The 19,190-nt window shown below is 56.4% G+C and overlaps 1 protein-coding gene across 3 annotated transcripts in view; it reads left to right on the forward strand.

The window, feature by feature from the left end:
* Positions 1-19,190, forward strand: part of TPCN3 (two pore channel 3) — a 37,447-nt gene that overhangs the window by 14,569 nt on the left and 3,688 nt on the right. The window contains exons 5-19 of one of the 3 annotated variants that reach the window (XM_051828910.3): positions 1,082-1,198; positions 1,276-1,394; positions 1,547-1,648; positions 4,193-4,319; positions 5,026-5,227; positions 7,307-7,451; positions 8,600-8,677; positions 8,909-9,094; positions 11,098-11,162; positions 11,942-12,029; positions 13,553-13,622; positions 16,374-16,593; positions 16,740-16,830; positions 18,728-18,841; positions 19,037-19,161. In XM_051828910.3, coding sequence (XP_051684870.1) covers positions 1,082-1,198; positions 1,276-1,394; positions 1,547-1,648; positions 4,193-4,319; positions 5,026-5,227; positions 7,307-7,451; positions 8,600-8,677; positions 8,909-9,094; positions 11,098-11,162; positions 11,942-12,029; positions 13,553-13,622; positions 16,374-16,593; positions 16,740-16,830; positions 18,728-18,841; positions 19,037-19,161 — 1,849 coding nt within the window. 3 annotated transcript variants of the gene reach the window in all.

Here is a 19,190-nt window from a genome sequence, read left to right on the forward strand (position 1 = left end):
CAGCATCCTGCGCCTGTGCATCCTGGCAGGCAGCCATGTGGCTCAGCTGTTTGGATCCCTGCTGCCACTCTGGGAGACCTGGTTTTAGTTCTTGGCACCTGGCTTCAGGCCCAGCTGTGGGTGTTTCAGGAATATGGGGGGTGAGCCAGCAGATGTGCGCATGCTCTCTCTCTCTCTCTCCCTCTGACTCTCAAATATGCAAATAAAAATTTTAAGATAAATAAAAAAGGGGCTGACACTGTGGTGTAGCAGGTAAGATTTATTTATTTATTTAAAAGTCAGAGTCACACACAGAGAGAAGGAGAGGCAGAGAGAGAGAGAGAGGTCTTCCATCTGCTGGTTCACTCCCCAGATGACCACATGGCTGGAGCTGTGCCGATCCAAAGCCAGGAGCCAGGAGCTTCTTCCAGGTCTCCCACGTGGGTGCAGGGGCCCAAGGACTTGTACCATCTTCTACTGCTTTCCCAGGCCACAGCAGAGAGCTGGATTGGAAGTGGAGCAGCTGGGACTTGAACCAGCGCCATGTGGGATGGAGGCACTGTAGGCAGTGGCTTTACCTGCTATAGCACAGCGGCGGCCCCATGTCCTCATGAACTTTTTGCCTCAAACCTGACATTCTGAGGACCCATAAGGGTTTCTGTATTCCAGCTATTCTTTTCTCTGTTACTAGGCTAACATCCTCTCTATTACACGTAGGGGAGCATGCGGTGGTGGGATGAGCAGCAAGGGCCTGGACATCTGGCGGTGTGGGCCCCAGTCCCAATTCTGCCCCTTAGTCTAAGCTGTGTGACCAGGGCCCACATGCTGGCCCTCCCTGTCTCAAGCCCCTCCCCCGGGAATAGGACCCACCTGCCGGTTGCAGAGAGGCTAAGTGAAAGTCTCCAGCAGGTGCTTTCTCTGCTCCATGGCACAGGGCACAGGTCAAAGGTGAGCCATGCACGCATGTTCCAGAGCCGGAATCGTGCTGTGTATGAAACTCGCTTCTCTGTAGCCTGGCGCTTCTCCTGAGCGGGTCAGCGTGCGTCCACTGTTACCTCCCCGGCCCCCGCGCGGTGCTGACTCTTCCCCATGTCTCTCCCAGCTGACCTTGCTGGACCTGATTATCTACGGGTCCCTGGAAGCCGTTCAGATCCGCGGCATTAGATGGTCCAGGGCCTTCCGGCCAGTCTTCCTCATCAACTTCCCCGAAAGCCGTCAGGTACGGGAGCCACTCCGGCCGTGCCGGGGGTTGGGATTGGCTTCTGCACGGGTGGAGTGAGAGTGGTTTCTTCCTAGATCCGCAGGGCTCTCCGAAGCCTCCGGAACACTCTGCCTGACATCCTCTACGTCTTCCTCTTGTTTATGTTCAGCGTGCTCATCTTCTCCCTGATGGCCTTGAAGCTCTTCGGGGACAGGTGAGCTCCCGTCTCCTGGGTGAAGGCTGCTGGTGGCAGTCGGTCGCCGGCCGCTCTCTTCCGTGTCCCAGCACTGCGGCGGGCACGGGCGGTGGGAGCCAGGACTTGATGTCTGTATGTGGTTTTCATCTGGGTCTTTGGTTCCTCTGTAGGGGTCTGAAGACAGCAGAAGGCTCCCCCTACCTCACGAACATTCTGGAGATTGCGTTTGAGCTCTACGTGCTGGTCACCACAGCGAACAGCCCTGACGTCATGTATGTGCCCCTCTGACCTGTTACCCTCTCACAGTTCACAGTGAAGGCAGCCGTGGTGGCGTGTGTGCGCCATAGCAGTTACGACGCCCACAGCCCATTCCCTGGTGCGTGGCTCAGATTCCCGACTCCTGCCAGGGCAGACCCTGGGAGGCAGAGGTGACGGCTCAGCAGCCGAGTTCCTGCCACCCACAGGGGAGACCTGGATTGAGTCCCCAGCTCCCAGCTTAGCCTTGGTCTGCAGCTGTTGCAGGCATGCGGGGAGTGACCCAGCAGAAGGGAGCTCATTTTGTGTGTGTGTACCTCTTTCTCACTCTCTATCAGTCTAACTCTCAATTGAATAATTTTTTAAAAAATTTTGTTTTATTTACTTAAGAGGTAGAGCTACAGACAGAGAGACGGGTCTTCATCCACAGGTTCCCTCCCCAAGTGGCCGCAACAGCCAGAGCTGGGCCGATTGGAAGCCAGGAACCAGGCAGGGGTCCAAGCACTCGGGCCATCCTCCGCTGCTTTCCCAGGCCATTATCAGAGAGCTGGATTGGAAGAGGAGCAGCTGGGACATGAACCAGTACCCATGTGAGATGCCAGCGCCACAGGCAGAGGCACAGCCTACTACACCATAGTGCCAGCCCCTAAATAAAAAATTTTAAAAGAAGATACATTCTGCAAAATGTTAAAAAAAAAAAAAAACTGTTTCCTAGCAGGGCTGAGAAGAAAAAGAGTGATTTTCTATTTAGTTATATTTTTTGTAAGCATTTTGAAGAATGTAACGTTTTATGCCAATAGTAGCCGACACTCTTTATTTAAAACCAAATTTAGTTGAAGTCTTTTTTTTTTTTTTTTTTTGACAGGCAGAGTGGACAGTGAGAGAGAGAGACAGAGAGAAAGGTCTTCCTTTTGCTGTTGGTTCACTCTCCAATGGCTGCCGCAGCTGGCGTGCTGTGGCCAGCGCACCGCGCTGATCCAAAGCCAGGAGCCAGGTGCTTCTCCTGGTCTCCCATGGGGTGCAGGGCCCAAGCACCTGGGCCATCCTCCACTGCACTCTTGGGCCATAGCAGAGAGCTGGCCTGGAAGAGGGGCAACCGGGACAGAATCAGGCGCCCCGACCAGGACTAGAACCCGGGGTGCTGGCGCCGCAAGGTGGAGGATTAGCCTATTGAGCCGCGGTGCTGGCCTAGTTGAAGTCTTTTTAAAATTGAAGGCAACAGGAGCCCTCTCTTGGGGTACAGCTCTTAAAGAGGTGAGCCCACTTCCTCCTCTGGGGTCCTCCTTGAATTTGGAGTGAAGAGCTGAGCCGTCGCCGGGTCAGAGCAGCTCATTCTCCCCAGCGCTGATGCAGTATTCCGGCCACGTGAGGCAGGAAAGCCACGGACACGCCAGTCAGTGTCGCCTGCCCTGCAGAACGCTACCTCTCCACGTGTGGACTCACTGCGGGGGCAAACCCTGTGAGGTCTTCTGCAACGCTCCGATTCTGGATTCCCCTGGTTCACAGGTGTAGAGTTCTTTTTTAAAAGATTTTTATTTTATTTATTACAAAGAGTTATAGAGAGAGGGAGAGAGAGAGAGAGAGAGAGAGAGGTCTTCCATCCGCTGGTTCACTCCCCAGTTGGCTGCAATGGCTGGAGCTGGGCCAGACCAAAGCCAGGAGCCAGGAGCTTCTTCCTGGTCTCCCACATGGGTGCAGGGGCCAAGCACTTGGGCCATCTTCTACTGCTTTCCCTGGGCTCATCAGCAGGGAGATGGATTGGAAGTGGAGCAGCTGGGAATCGAACCGGCGTCTATCTGGGACTCCGATGCTGCAGGCCGTGACTTAACTTTCTGCTCCACAACTTTGGGCCTGGGGGTAGAATTCGTAAGCGACGCTGTCCTGAGGAGGATCCCTCTTCAGCTCTGGGAGCGGGCACAGCACCTGCCGCACAGGTCAGCCTACATCTCCTCCAGGACTGTGTGTGAGGCAGAGGTGGGTGTCCATCACCTGCTTGCATGGAGGGCCGCCCAGTCATCTAATTCACGGGGGTTGTCCACTCGTGGCCTGGCCCTCGGCACAGCGGAAGTGGGGTGGAGGCAGCACGTGTCCCCCTCTCCCCCCCGCCTCTTGTCCTGCCGCGGTCAGTAGCAGGGGTCCCTTTCATCCCCGTGTTCCCAGGTGGATGGATTGCAGCCGAGGCCCTATGCCATGTACTGCAGGGTGCTAAGTGTCACTCCAGCTGTGCTGCTTGGAGCCGCCCTCCTTCCTCCCCTTCCTCGGGCTCGGTTTCTTCATTGTAAAGCATTGGGCTGGGCCATCTCCAAGCCCTACCCCTTTGAAATCTGGTGCCACCGTAGGGCACGAGAAACGTCAGAAGGGCGGGCTTGAAGTGAGCTGCTTAGCATCAGCGATGGTGACGAGTCTGAGGCCGCATGACAGAATCGGGAATGGCAGCCAGGGAACATCCGGGGCCTCGTGCACATGGATTGTGTGTGTGGGATGTCGCCGCAGGCCGCAGCCTCCTGTGCACTGTGGGACTAGGGTATGAAAAACCAGGCTACGCCATTCTTTCCCTCCAGGATGCCTGCCTATGACTTCAACCGGTGGTACTCGCTGTACTTCATCGCCTACATCATCATCAACACGTACATCTTCATGTCCGTCTTTCTGGCCGTGGTCTACAACAATTACAGGAAGCACCTCAAGGTAATGTGGCGGAGCTGGGGTGGGGCAGCAGCAGGGAGGCAGGCAAGGGCATTGCTAAGTCCACGGGCGTGGCCTTGCTCTGGTGAGTTCTGGGGGATCCGGAGGCTCAGCTGGGCTCCGCTCCTTCTGCTGGTGGTCTGAGAGGCGGACGGGCGTCGGGGGCTTAGCCAGGACACCTGCCCTCCTGTGTGCAGTGTCGGGCTCTGGCTTTGCCTCTTGCCCTTGACGCATCAAAGAGCTCCCGAGGGCTGTTGAGCCTTAACGCCTTTTGGAAGCTTCCCTGCGGTCAGTGCAGATGGCAGTTCCAGCCCAGGCTCACTTCTAGCCTGGTTCCACTTCCCTCCCTCTTCTCCTCTCCCTCTTCTCTTCCTCAGCTGGCTCAGCAGGAGGTCTCCTGGACCCCACCCCCACCCCTGTCCCCCAGGTTCACTCCCTTCTCTCTGCAGCCCACTCCGTTTGCTTCCTGTGGGGGGCCCCTCTCCTCCCAGGCAGAGAGGAGCCTGGCGCCCTCTGCCTCCTGTTGCCATGTTTCCCAGCACATGGGTTTCCCATCACGGCTCCCTTATTGGCACCTGGTGATGTAGACAGGGCTTGTGCTGGCCATGCCCAGGCCAGGGAGGGAGCCTCGGCCACGCTGATCAGCAAATCCGTCCCTGGCTTCTCTGGCTCTTCTGTGACCTTGAGCCTTTTTTTTTTTTTTTTTAAGAACGAGATCCGCAAACTGGTGTACCTGAAACGTCACAAAATGATGGAGGCTTTCAAGATCCTAAAGGTCAAGGTGGGCACGGAGTTCGTGGTGAGAGAAGCCGAGTGGAAGAGGCTGGCGAGGATGGTGGTGCCGGACATCAGCAGCTCCCACCTGGAGCTCCTCTGGAGGATCTCCGACGAGGGGCAGAAGGGGCACGTGGGTAAGGGGCCTGGGCCTCGTGGCTTCCTCTGCCCTGTGTGATTCTGGGGTCACTCCTGGGTGTGTGAGGGATCAGTTCCAGGACTCCCAAGGATACCCACAGGAAATGGTGCAGGATTTGCATGTAACCTACCCACATCCCCCTCTATCTAGTGAGGTTGTGCCCCCTTGCTTATCATTTACAATGCAAACGCTGCGTCAGCAGTTGTTATCCCGCTTTGTTTAAGGGATAATGACAAGAAAAAGATCTACAGGTTCCGTGTGGAGGCAGTTTTTTCCCCCGGTGTTTTTGATCCTCAGTTGGTTGTATCTGGGATGCAGAATCTATGGATGTGGAAGGCTGACTGTATTTAAACAGGTTTTTGAATTCAAGTACAAACACGTAGGATACTCCCTGCTGGAGTAATGTCGCAGACAGCAGGTGGAGCCGCTGCTTGGGGCGCCCGTGTCCCGCACCAGAGTGCCTGCTGGGAGTCCGCTCTGCTTCCTGTGCTGCACGTCCTGGGAGACAGCAGATGAGGGCTCGGGCACTCGGGGCTCTGCCACTCGCACGGGACACCTGGGTGGAATTCCTGGGATCTGGCTTGGGCCTGGCCCAGCCATGGCTGTTTCAGGCATTTGGAGAGTGCATGGACAATTTCTGTCTGTCGTTCTACCTTTTGAATACATACAGGTTACATAAACACTTGAAAAAGAGAGAGTGTGTGTTAGCCCTCAGGCTCCAAGACCTGGAAGCGTGACAGTTCTAAGACTCCCGAGTGTCTTTTTCGCTCAGGGTGGTGGACTTCTGTGCTCTTAAAGCATCCTTAGGGGCATAGAGCATTGGGGCCAGACAGCAGCGTGCGTGCTTGCTGTCGCTCGAGGCTCTGTCCCATCCGGCTCCTCGCCCCGGCTCTGCCTCGTGTCTGCACACGGCAGCCCAGTGCATCGTCCTCGCGGGAAGCACACAGTGCTGCTGCTAATGGGTGCCCTCGTCTTTGCTTCCTTCTGCAAACAGGTGCACAACTGGCCTGGGTGTGTGCTCGGCTGTCTACAGGAGAAACTGTCCACGTCTTAAAAATTCCAGCCCCTATCTTTTCTTTTTTAAATTTACTTATTTTGAAGAGAGAGAGAAAGAGAAAGATATCTTCCATCCACTGGTTCATTCCCAAAATGGCCACAACATCCGGAGCTGGGTCAGTCTGAAGCCGGGACCCAGAAACTTCTTTTGGTCTCCCACGTGGGGGCAGGGGCCCAAGCACTTGGGCCATCTTCTACTGCTTTCCCAGGCCATAGCAGAGAGCTGGATCAGAAGTGGAGCAGCTGGGACTAGAACCAGCACCCATATGGGATGCCGGTGTTGCAGGTAGAGACTTAACCTGCTACGCCACAGCGCCGGCCCCTAGACCCAGTCTTTAATGGTCATCCCAGCTACATTTGATGTGCACCTGCAATTTATATCATTAGCTTTCTTTAGAGTTTCCAAAGCATTTGACTTGCTTTTCAAAGAATTCGCAGTACTCTTCGTACATTCTAATTTCATTCATTGATGTGATATTTCTTAAAGTTATATATAATTATGGGGAGTTTATGCAAAAACAGGGCTTGGAGCTAGCCCAGTTGATCTGCCTGGCGGGGAGGAGGTGCATGGGACCATGGGGAAAAGCCTGCTGGCCCTGGCATTCAGCAGCTGTGGGAAACAGCAGCGCGTTGGTTGGATGGGTCCAGGTTGGGCGAGAAGGTGCCCGTTGTATGTTGGCCCAGGATCGTGGCTGTGTCCATCGTGGAAGGTATGGGTTTGCGTGCCTGAGGAAGAGGCAGGCAGCCAGGCAGGGGGTCCAGAGGAAGGTGTGGGTTGCATGGAGGGAACAGGCGAGAGGGTTGAGGTTGGCAATCCAGGCTGGGGCAGGCACCGGAAGCCACCATGGCCCACGTGAGGAGGAAGGCAGAGTGGAGGGCAGCGGGTGGGCGTTTGCGCCTGCGCCTCGGGCCGCCTGAGGTGGGCAGGACAGGAACAGGGGGGCACGTGGGGGCCGCAGACTGGCTGCCTGGCTGTCGTGTCACGGCGCCTGTGGATGTGGGGGTTGCTTTTTCGCTGCAGACAGAATGAACTTTCTGCGCTTGGCTGACCTGCTCAACATCCAGGTGGTCACCGTGAACATCAGGAAGCACCCGCTGGAAGCCTGGGCGCCGCGGGTTTACCAGTCGTCCGCGAGCCTCTTCGTCCAGAGGATGGTCCGGCACAGGCAAGTGAGATGGGGCCAGTCTTCTCCAGGATTGCTTGAAAGGCAGGCCACTCTGTGCCACCCACACAGGAGACGCAGATGGAATTCTGGGCTCCTGGGGCCTGGCCCAGTCCTGGCTGTCGTGGGCATTTGGGGAGTGAACCGGCGTTTAGAAGATCTCTCTCTCTCTCTCTCTCTCTCTCTCTCTCTCTGCCTTTCAGTTAGAAAAAATAAATTAAAGAAAAACCATGGAACTCTTAATGCCATCTGTATGGAATGCCTGGTATTGAAGCCATGAATCTGCTCACTGCTTCTCTGAGCACACTGCGTGACCAGAAGTTGGGGGTCTAGCTCTTTCCTAAGATGCTCAGGCGCCCTCTGCTGGCCGTGCTGTGTGAGCCAGGAAAGCTGACCACTGTGTGAATTCAGGGGATTCCAGCCCCATCAGGGTAACTGTGAAGGTGATGTCGGAGCTGCTTGGACTCTGTGAAATACGTGGTCTGCGCTCAAGGGTTAGCATGGCTGGGGATGGCGTTCAAATAGATGCTTCTAGAAAGAGCCATCTACCTTGGCTTGAGGTCTTACCGTGAATACATGTGGCTCGCAAGCCCCCTGTGAGCAGAGGCTTGTTCTCAACCGCGGTGGCCCCGGGTGTTTCATTAAAATGAGTGGCTCGGGGGTCCTTGAGAGCAAGGCCATCCGCAGTGTGGGAGACATCCCTGAGAGCTGCCATGTCTGACGTGAGCCCTGGAAATGAGGCTCTTTGTTGTGAACCCCAACTTGACCTACTGCGTGCTTCGTGTGTCCTCGTGCAACACCGAGTGCTGGACCCTCGGGTCTGCAGTGTCCCGGAGAACAGGGGGGCAGCCCCTCCGGCTTCCCAGAGCCACACTCACGGCAGGCGTTCCTGGGCACCTGAGCCACCTGGGGCAGCCGGCTCCAGATCTGAAATCTTGGGTCAGAGCCCAGCTTTTTTTTTTTTTTTTTCCCTTTTCCACCTCACCTTTGGTGAGAAAGATGGACAGGGCGGTTCCCTGGGACACCTGCGTGTGCGGGGTGTACAGAAGTTTTCAGAACTGCCTCGGCTAAGGAGGTGAATTTTCAGGGACAGGTAGGAGGGGTGTGACCTCCCCACCCCCGATTCTGCCTGAGGTTTTGTCCCATCCTAGGGGCTGTGCCCAAGGCGGGACCTGGGAAAACCATTGCTTCGTTCTGTTCCTGGCTGTACCAGGGTCAGTGAGAGCCAGGTGAATTTCAGGGCCCAGCTGCTGTGGAATCTTCCATAGACCGTGTGTGTGTGTGTGTGTGAGTGTGTGAGTGTGTGTGTGTGTGTGTGTCATGAGTGTGGGGGTGAGGGGGACCTGTATCTTATGTTGTTGGGGAACAGAGCTGTGGTAGGGGCCGGCCGGGCTCGTGCGTCCCTTGCTGGACTTCCGGGTGAAGGGGTCCCCGTGTGCGTTCGCTCTTCCCTCTGCCAGGGCTTTTGTCTGGGTCTATGACGTCATCATCCTCGTCAACGCCGTCTTCATCGCCCTGGATGAGAGAAGCCTGTTCATCTCTCGGGCAGAGTGGTTCTTCCTCTGCCTCTACGTCGCTGAGATCCTGCTGAAGCTGTACACCTACGAGCCCAGGGCCTATCTTGGAAGGAAGCAGTTCTGGAACTGGTGAGTGAGTGGCCGGGGGCTGGGTGGGGGGGTACCTGCTGCCGCAGTGTGGGCCGGTGGCCGCCCTCCGCCCCGCTCCGCGCACGGCCTCCCTGTGGGCGTCCGATCGCGAGATCATGGTGCTGGAGGCGCCTGCCCCCGGGAAGGCTGCAGCTGAGGAGTCCATTTCAGCCGGAGCCGGCTCAGAGTAGCATCAGAGGCCAGGGCGTCTTGGTTTTGGAAAAGACCTTTACAAAAAGAACAGAAAACTTACAAAAAATTAATTTTTTGAAAGAGTTATATAGAGAGGGGGAGAAACAGAGATCGAGAGAGAGAGAGAGATCTTCCATCCACTGGTTCACTCCCCAGAAGACTGTAATGACCAGAGCTGGCCCAGGCTGAAGCCAGGAGCCAGGAGCTTCGTCCAGATCTCTCACGTGGGTGCAGGGACCCAAGCACGTTGGTCATCCTCTGCTGATTTCCCAGGCCTTTAGCAGGGAGCTGGATCGGAAGTGGAGCAGTCGGGAATCGAACTGGTGCCCATATGGGGTGCCAGTGTCACATGCAGCCCCAAAAAGAAGACTTTTTCCTCTACTCTCTCACACCACTTCTGACACCGAATGTGTGGGTTTTTTCTCGCACCAGGCAATTCCCTAACTCTCTAGGGCCGCACTGCCAATTCTGTTCTGGCTGTGTCTACCTGGAGGCAGCAGCAGGTCCCCTCAGCTCGGGGCTCTGTCCCACAAGGCCGCTCCCCCTTCAGATGCCAGGCCAGGCAGTAGGTTGTCACCTATACGAGGGTGTTTCAGAAAGTTCCTGGACAAATGGAATGAAAAGGATGTGTCTATTTGGGTGCAAAAACACTGTTGAGGGGCCAGTGCATGGTGCAGCAGGTTAATCCTCCGCCTGTGGCGCCAGCATCCCATATGGGCACCGGTTCTAGTCCCGGTTGCTCCTCTTCCAGGCCAGCTCTCTGCTGTGGCCTGGGAAGGCAGTGGAGGATGGCCCAGGTGCTTGGGCCCTGCACCCCATGGGAGACCAGGAGAAGTACCTGGCTCCTGGCTTCGGATCGGCGCAGCGCAGTGGCCATAGCGACCATTTGGGGGGTGAACCAACGGAAGAAAGACCTTTCTCTCTGTCTCTCCCTCTAACTGTCTGTAACTCTATCTCTCAAATAAATAAATAAAATCTTAAAAAAAAAACACTGTTGAAGCCCACACATGGTTTTCTCAGCGTCCACACTTCCCATGTATTGTGAGAAAAATGTTTTCACTCCAAATCTCTTGGCACCCACATAAACTCATACTTGCTTTCCGATTTTTAATAAAGATTTATTTTATATTTTGAAAAGCAGCGTTAGAGAGAGGGAGAGAATCTTCCGTCTTCCACAGAACCCAGGAAAACCGTTTCCGTGGTTGAAGTCCAGTTGGCTGTAAAAGGGCACAACTTGGGAATGGCCAGGTGGGGTGGGAGAGATTCCCAGGGCAAGGGTGTGGAGTCCCAGGCTCGCCCTGGACATGCCACCTTCTCGGCACCGACCCAGACAGCTCTCTGAGCCCCATCCTTTAGGCTTTGGTTGGCGGCTTCCTTATGTCCATGTGACTGATGGTGTCCCTGGCCAGCGGGATAGAGCCAGTCTGCAGGGCTGCTCCCCTCCCTGGAGAGTGGGGGCTGGGGGCGGCAGTGGAGCCTGCAGTTCCAAACCTCTGCTCCCAGAGTCGGTTCCCCTGTTCTTTAGGGCTTTCCAATGTCTTTAGGTTTCCCCGTCTTTAGGGCTTTCCAATGTCACCTCATTACCATGCGCTCTGGTGGGGCTGATAGGGACTTGTTACAAATAACAAAAGGCCCCTCTTGTCTTTTCTGTGGGTCGCTTCCTATCAGCATGTCGGGAGTGGGTTTGTGCTGGGTCGGGTCACTGTGTTGCCTCAGGAACCAGGTGTGCTGCTTTCTCTGGAATCTGTCCCACCCTGAGCCCAGCAGGCCCTGCCCGTGCTGCCTAACTCACTTTGCTTTTGCACTGTTAGGTTTGACATACTGATCATCATCGCAGCCCTGGTGGCCACTGTGGCCAATGCCACCATTCAGTCAGGTCAGTGCCGCCAGCTCTCGGCTTCACCCCAGCCCCGGGATCAGCAGACTCAAACATCCACCAGGCGTGGCTAAGGCTAAGAGGAGAGGGGGTGGGGACCTAAAACGTGCCAAGTCCTAAAAACATACCATGTCCTCCACAGGGGTGGTGGCTTTGGCTGCGTTCATCGGTTTCTTAGCGATTTTGTTTGTCAGCATGCGTCCCAGTTGCCATCCTGGTGTCCCTCCAAAGCTGGCCCTGGGGGTCAGGGCTGCACCTCCACCCCTTAGCTCCTGTGCACCTTGACCCGCTGCCCAGGTTCCAACCACAGTGGGGACCCTGCCTCGTCCCCTGCTCTCTCCCTGCCCATGTGTGGCTCTGCCTCCCTCTCACTCCCGTGCGCAGTGTGTGCCGGAGAAGGCAGGGGGAGCCTGTGACGGTGCAGCTTCCTAACACAGCTCTCGGAGGCGCTCTCCCTGGGGAGGGGAGCTTGTTGCCACGTGCCTTCTGGACAGCTGGCCCACAGCCGCTTCCTGCGCACGGCCTGAGGTGGACACCTGGTTGTGCTTGCTTCCTTGGCTCTCGGGGCTGGGGGAGGGATCGCGCGGGTCCCACGCTCACGGGGCCTGGCTTGGTCCCGGCTTGCGAGGGGGGCTGCAGAATTCCAGGCGGTGTTTGCCTCCTGCTTGCTCAGGGCCACTGTCCCACACCCTTCCCTAGCACACAGAGCCTCAGACCACCTCCAGCACAAGGAGGAGGCTCTCAGCATGGCACGGGAAATGACTGTGCTCCTTTTCCAGCAAGAAGATACAACAGTCAGCAGGTACTGGATATTGTCTTGATATTGAGGATACTCCGGCTGCTGCGGGTCATCGTCAGCATTCAGAGGTACGGGTGAGGGCCTGGAATGGCGCCCTCGGGAGGGTCCTCCTGCCCGGGAGCTGTGAACGGGCAAGTGTGGCTCCCAGAGAGGATGGGAGGGAAGCCGCTGAGGCTGGGCAGCTCCCTGAGGGCAGTGATTCTCTGGGTCACTGGGATTCTGTTGGTCCCGCCCTGGATTGGGCCTGCCTGTGGGCGGCTGAACGGGATCCGTTGTGACGCCAGCTAAGGTGAACTCAGGGCGCTGACGTCGCCTCACTGAGCCCCTGCAGCCCCCTTTGACGTAGGGGATTTCAGTAACCCTAGTTCACAGGAGATGATTCTGGAGCTCAGAGAGGTTAAGCAACCCTCCTGGGGGGTGCACAGCTAAAAGAGGCAGCCCAGGGTCCAAACCCAGGAGTCTGCCCCTGAAGCTCCGATAATCCCACCCTTGGCTTTTAAAAAAATTTTATTAAAAAAAAATTAGCCAAGACATGAAATTTGGGTATATTTGTAGGGTACCATGTAATGTTTGGATATATGTACACATTGGGTAATGTTCAGATCTGGGTAAGCATATCTCTCCAAGCATCATTTCTTCATGGTGGAAATATTCAGTATCCTTTCTTCTTGCTGTCTTTTGAAGGGAGACACCAGGTACATTATCTCGATCTGTCGTCACCAGAGCGTCTTCCTCCTGTCCAACCGTAACTTAGTGCCTGCTAACCAACCCCCCCCCCCCCACCCCAGCTGCTGGGAGCCATCACTCCACTCTCGGCTGCCACGAGACCAACTTGCTCAGGTCCCACCTGTGCGTGAGGTCACGTGGGGCTTGCCTTTCTGTGCCTGGCTCATTCCAGTTACCGGAATGGCCTCTGGTCCTGTCCATGGCATCTCAGAGAACTCAACTGCTTCCTTGCTGATGGCTGAATGTGTTGGCCTTGTGGATGCCCGCCTCGTGTTCTGTATCCGTTCCTCAGCGGGTGGTCCCGTTAGAGGTTTCCATCTCTCGGCTAGCGTGAATAGTGGTGTGGGGCACGCCCGTGGGGCTGCCTCTCTGATCTCGCTTCCCTTGGAGAGGTGCCCGGGATGGGATTGCCACATGCATGGCAGCTCTGCTTTGAGCTCTCTGAGACGCCTCTGTGTTGCTTTCTGTAAGGGCCCCCTTTCTCCCACATCCTGGCCTGCGTTTCCTCCCTGGGTTTTTTGATAGAGCAGTCTCCATACACGGAGGCCCGGGGACCGTCGGCCCCCGAGGACTGGCCTGCTCTTCCGGGAAGCCCTGCAGGGCAGCCTCCAAACTGGCTCGATTAGGGTGGGGGGAGAGAGCAGATGAAGCCAGATAGTCTTTCTGTGTCTGTCTATGTCTCCCTGTGAGCTACTGTGTAGCCACCTGCTCTCTCAGCTCCAGAGGAGACTATCAGGCAGATTTCTGCTGACTTGGAAAGAACAGACCCAGGACCGGGGCAGTGGGTGGGTGGTCCATGCTGGCTGGGTGTCCCTTTTCCTGTCCGTCTGCCCTTGGCCTGAGTCGGAGACTGGTTTTATCCTAGGTTCCGGGTGATAGTGACCACGTTAGTCAACATTGGCCCTACGGTGCTGACGTTTGCCGGGCTTGTCTTTGTAAGTAGCCGCTGTGGTTAGCTCCTCTGTGCCGGGTACGTGGTGGCACATTCATCCTTAGGGAGCCCTAAGAAGCCGTGCTTTTTGTGACAGTGGCAGGAAAGGGAGAAAGGAAGCAGAGGCCTTGGTCTGCAGCAGCTGTTGTTACGAAACACCCAGTGTCTGGAAACACTGGGCCTGCACAGTGTATGCCGACTGCTGTCGGCAACACCAGCCACCCAGAGGGTTAACCCAGTAGAAGCCTCTTTCTCAACCACTGTCCGAGTCCAAGGCCAAGTCCAAGGGCAAATGTGGTCCTCAAGGCTGTAGGTTCCTTCCGGCCCTGGCTCTGCCACCTACCCCCAGGCCTCAGGTCCTTCTTTGTTTTGCTCCTGGAGAGAGCTTAGCTGCTCCTCCTGGGTTCCCAGAGTGAAGACCAGGTCACATAAGGCCACACGGGGCTGGGGATCTTCGCCTAGGATTGCTCCCCCACTGTGAATGAGGGAGCTCGGGTATCGGTGGACACTAAAGTACCCAGGGCACTGGTTTTCACCTTCACTGACAGTGGTAAAAAATTCAGTTCGCGGGGCCGGCTCTGTGGCACAGCGGGTAAAGCTGCATTTGGGCACTGGTTCAAGTCCCAGCTGCTCCATTTCCAGTCCAGCTCTCTGCTGTGGCCTGGGAAAGCAGTGGAAGATGGCCCAAGTGCTTGGGCCCCTGCACCCACATGGGAGAGCTGGAAGAAGCTCCTGGCTCCTGGCTTCGGATCGGCTCAGCTCTGGCTGTTGGGGCCATCTGGGGAATGAACCAGAGAATGGAAGACTTCTCTCTCTGTCTCTATCTGTCTCTCTAACTCTGTCATTCAAATAAATAAAATAAGTCTTAAAAAAAAAAAGGTATTTACCAAAAGAATGCAGTTCGTCTAGAAGAATGAAGGTGGACTCTTTCCCAGAGACAACTCTCATTAGGAGTTCCTTGCTGCTCTTCCTAAATATTTCCTTTTTTTAAAAAAACAAGAGATTTATTTATTTGAAAGGCAGAGTGATGGAACAAGAGGGAAAGACAGAGGAAGAGAGAGAGAGAGAGAGAGAGAGAGAGAGAGAGATATCTTCCACTTACTGGTTTATTCCCCAAGTGGCCACAGTGGCTGGGGTTGGCCAGGCCAAAACCAAGACCAGGAACTCCTTGGTTGGCAGGGGCCCAAGCGCTCGGCCATCTTCCACTGCCTTCTCAGGTGCAGCAGCAGGAAGCTGGATCAGAAGTGGAGCAGCTGGGACTTGAACCAGGTGTACTTATTTATTTCTCTGAAAGGCAGAGTTACAGAGAGACAAAGAGAGACAGGAAAAGAGAGAGAGAACTCTTTCATCTGCTGGTTCACTCCCTAAGTGGCCACCACAGCCTGGGCTGGGCCAGGGTGAAGCCAAGAACCAGGAATTCCACCTGGGGCTCCCACTTGGGTGGCAGGGGCCCAAATACTTTTGGGTCCAAGCAGGGAGCTGGATTTGGAGCAGAGCAGCCAGGACTTGAACCTGCACTGGTACGGGTGTGGGCCTTGTAAGCTGCCAGTTAACTCGCTCCGCTACAACACTGGCCCCCCCCCCCTTTTTTTTGGCTGCATAGAAATTTTTTTTGACAGAGTTAGTGAGAGAGAGAGACAGAGAGAAAGGTCTTCCTTTTCCATTGGTTTACCCTCCAAATGGCCGCCAAGGCTGACGCAATGCACCAATCTGAAGCCAGGAGCCAGGCGCCTCCCCTTGCTCTCCCAGGTGGGTGCAGGGCCCAAGCACCTGGGCCATCCTCCACTGCCTTCCCGGGCCACAGCAGAGAGCTGGACTGGAAGAGGAGCAGCCGGGACAGAACCGGCGCCCCGACCGGGACAGAACCAGCGCCCTGACCGGGACTAGAACCCGGGGTGCCGGCACCACAGGCGGAGGATTAGCCAAGTGAGCCGCGGCACCGGCAGCTGCATAGAAATTTAAATTCATTATAGAGTCATACCTGTCAATCTTTCATAGTCCCCGGTTCTGCATCATGCTTGGTAGACCATTATTAACTCATTTCTTCCCCAGTACATTTAATGATTTAACCCTTTGGTGCTCCGGAAATTTATTTTGTTACAAAGAACAAGTTAAAGATTCAACTTAATTATTTTTTCCCTAGAGGATGTTCATTTATTGAATATTTAACCCACGACTTTGATAGCAACTTCTTTTTTTATTTTTTAAAATTGATTTATTTGAGAGACACACATAGAAATACAGAAGGAGAGTTCCCATCCACTGATTCACCCACAGGCCGGAGCCAGGAGCTGGGAACTCAGTCCAAGTCTCCCATGCGGGTGACAGGAACCAATTACGTGATCCGTCACCTGCTGCCTCCTCAGGTCTGCATTAGCAGGAGGATGGGGTCAGGGTCAGGGTCAGGGTCAGGTGCTGGGTATGTAACCCTGGCACCCTGATATGGGCTGAGGGTATCCTCACTGGCTTCTTAACTGCCAGGCCAAACAGCCACCCGTAGCTTTGTTTGTGACTTTGCACAGGAGGCCCGGGGGTGGGGGTGGGGGGGTCCAGGTGTGGCCCAGCCGGCCAGGTATCCTTGTCCCTCTGCGGATAGCTCCTGCTTCCCTTGCAGACAGGCCGGGGGCCAGTCCCGCGTTGCTGCCATCCTGAAGGTGCTGGAACTCTTGGCTGGGGAGGGCAGCCCCCGCCCTGCGGCTGCCGGGTGTGTGCCGCTCTGCCCAGGGCGCCTGGTGACCGGCGCCTCCCCTGCTAGGTGGTCTACTACGCCTTCGCCATCGTCGGGATGGAAGTGTTCCAGGGCAAAGTGCGGTTCTTTGACCCGAATTTCACGTCTCCTGACGCCCTGGTGTGTGGCAACCCGGCCTTGAGGGGCTCTGCGTTTGCCAGGGCCAGGTACTGCAAGAACAACTTCAACGACCTGGCGTCGGCCTTCCTGCTGCTGACGGAGCTCACCGTGGTGAACCAGTGGCACGATATCCTTCCCAAGGCCTGGGATTCCCGGCATTCCACTCACTGGGGCAGGGAAGGGGGGGGGGGCGCCGAAAGGAGCTGCCGGAAGCTCCTCTGAGCTTGGGGCACCTGCTGCGTTTCTTGAAGGTCTGTTTCCTCAGCCTCGCACTCATAGCAGGCGGCTTCGCCCTCGCGACGCACCAGGCGGCAAAGCTGTACTTCATCTTCTTCCATGTCGTGGTGGTCATCCTCATCGTCAAGTGGGTTTTCCTCCTGCCACACGGGGTGCTGCCCATGTCCTTCATCTGAACACCCTTCCCCTGGCGCCTCCCCGGCCCAGGGCGGTGTGTGTGTGGGGGTGCACATCTCCTGCTCCCACTGCCTGCTGAGCCCCCCTGCAAGGGTCGAGTCTCGGGCTGGTCACGCTTGTGTCCACCTGTGTCCCCCATATCCGTACGCAGCGTGCATCTTAGAGTTGTTTGCAGGCGAGGGAGCCTGAGGTCCTGGCCAGTCTCCCGCCTTCCCCGCTGGGATTGGATCACCCGTGAGATTTCCCCGCTGAAAGTCGTCTGGCTGCTGGGCCCCATTAGAACCTGAGCCATGGCCGCCTTGCTGCCACAGGTGGAATGGGGGGGTGCTCCCCTCCCCCGCCCCGGTGAAGTCTCTTCATTGGTGCCAGGGTGATCCTGACCCTTTGTCCTTGGGAGAGCTCAGTAAATATTTGAAAGCTACTCTGGCACCTTGCTCCCCGCCACCCAAGTCTCTCCTTCCTGTGGAATCTTTGAGGCCAGCTCCATGGTTCCTGTGCCCTTCATTTGAGTCTCTGTGAACCGCGATTCTCCCCCACGAGGGACTTCCTGATGTTGTAAGTGCCCGCCGCAGAGCCTGGAACCTGTAGGTGACAGCTGAGCATCAGTGCCCACCTTGTCCCCTCAGACCGCTGTCCCCGGGTGGGAGAGGTGGACTCCGCGGCTGCCTCTGCTCCAGCCTGCGGGTCCTCCTCCCTCTGAGTGGGTGTGCAGTGGGGAGACAGAGCCATCCTCCCCGGGTGCTGGCAAAGGCCCATACACACTGTAGGGGTTTTTCTGCTCTCCCCAGAAGAGCCAGAGGGTGCTGTGACCGCCCCGGGTCCCACCATCATCGTGGTCAAGTCAGAAAGTGAGATTTCACCCTGTCTGCAAGCCAGCAGGCGGCTCTGCTGTTAACCTACACTAATAGGAAACACGAGGTCCTGGGACGGAGACAGGCAGCTTGCTCTCCACGGCAGGAGCAGCAGCCGGAGCGACACCGTGCGTGTTTCCCGCACCCCAATCCCCAGCCAGCCGTACGGCGAGGGGAAGATGCACGCAGCGGTGCAGGTCGGGAGCTCCGAAATTAGGAAACTCTGATTGCTTGCTTTATTAAACAAGATTTATTTTATTTACTTTAAAAAGGTAGAATGACAGAGATGGGGGTAGGGAGTGGGGAGAGAGAGAGAGAAGAGAGAGAGAAAGGGAGAGAGAGAGAGAGAGAGAGAGAGAGAGAGAGATCTTCCATTCTCTGGTTCACTTCCCAAATGGCCACAACAGCCAGGCAGGCTGGGTCCAGCTGAAGTCAGGAACCCAGAACTCCACTGGGTCTCCCACGTGGGTGGCAGGGGCACAAGCTCTTGGGCCATCCTCTGCTGCCAGCAGGGAGCTGGATCCAAAGCAGGGCAGCTGGGACTTGAACCTGCGCTCTGATATGCGATGTGGGCATTGCAGGCGGGGCTTAACGGGCTGCACCACAGTGGGCCTGCCCTTCCTGCCTTCTGAGTGGGTAGGGGAGGAGACAGACTGACTTTGGAAGGTAAGCAGATCTGGGCGGGGAAGGCGACAGATCCCCCTCGGCTGACACCAGCGTGTCAGACACCAGCACTGTTCCTGGAGAATTGCCTCCCACCAATGATTTGGCCGAGCGTCCCCTTCAGATCAAGTGTGTTTTCTTCCTAATATTCGCTGTTCCAGTGGGAGGTGGAGAATGAATGGCTTTCAGACGGCTCAAAGTCCCGTGCAGTGCTGAGAGCCGCCCTCCCTCCTGTGTCACCTGTTCCTGCCAGGAGGGGGCAGCCTTGCTCCTGGGGCTCCGCTCTGGGGGACCAGGAGCCGACTCTACCTGACCCGCTGTGCCCTTGCGCAGTATTTTCATAGCGTTCATCCTGGAAGCGTTCTTCGTGGCGTACTCTCTGGAGAAAAGCGAGCTAGAAACTGTGATTGAGAAGAAGATTCAAGAGCTGGGCGTGGGGATCCAAGAGTGAGTAGCCCGTTCCCCGATGGCTCTCACAACCTGGATGCGGGCCGCACCTGGGGCCCCTGCCCGGGGCTGTGTGCCTGCCTGCCATCAGGGTGCCCTGGCCGCGGCTGCACGACCACCCCTGGGCCATGCCTGGGAGGGCGGCACCCGGCAGAGGGCCCTGACCGCGCGTGTGTTGTGTCTTCCCCCTGGAAGGGAAGAAGAACAGGACAAGAAGCCCACCGATAACGTGGGTTCCAAGGACGGTGGCTCCAGTGGGGGTGACGGGGACCACGGAGGGGCGGCCGCGAAAGGACTATACTGCAGGATTGCATCAAACAGTGAGTGTCGCTCAGGGCCGGACTTGCAG

The sequence above is a fragment of the Oryctolagus cuniculus genome, chromosome 2, assembly GCF_051225735.1.
Source record: "Oryctolagus cuniculus isolate XC-2025 breed Fujian yellow rabbit chromosome 2, ASM5122573v1, whole genome shotgun sequence".
NCBI classification, from domain to species: domain Eukaryota; kingdom Metazoa; phylum Chordata; class Mammalia; order Lagomorpha; family Leporidae; genus Oryctolagus; species Oryctolagus cuniculus.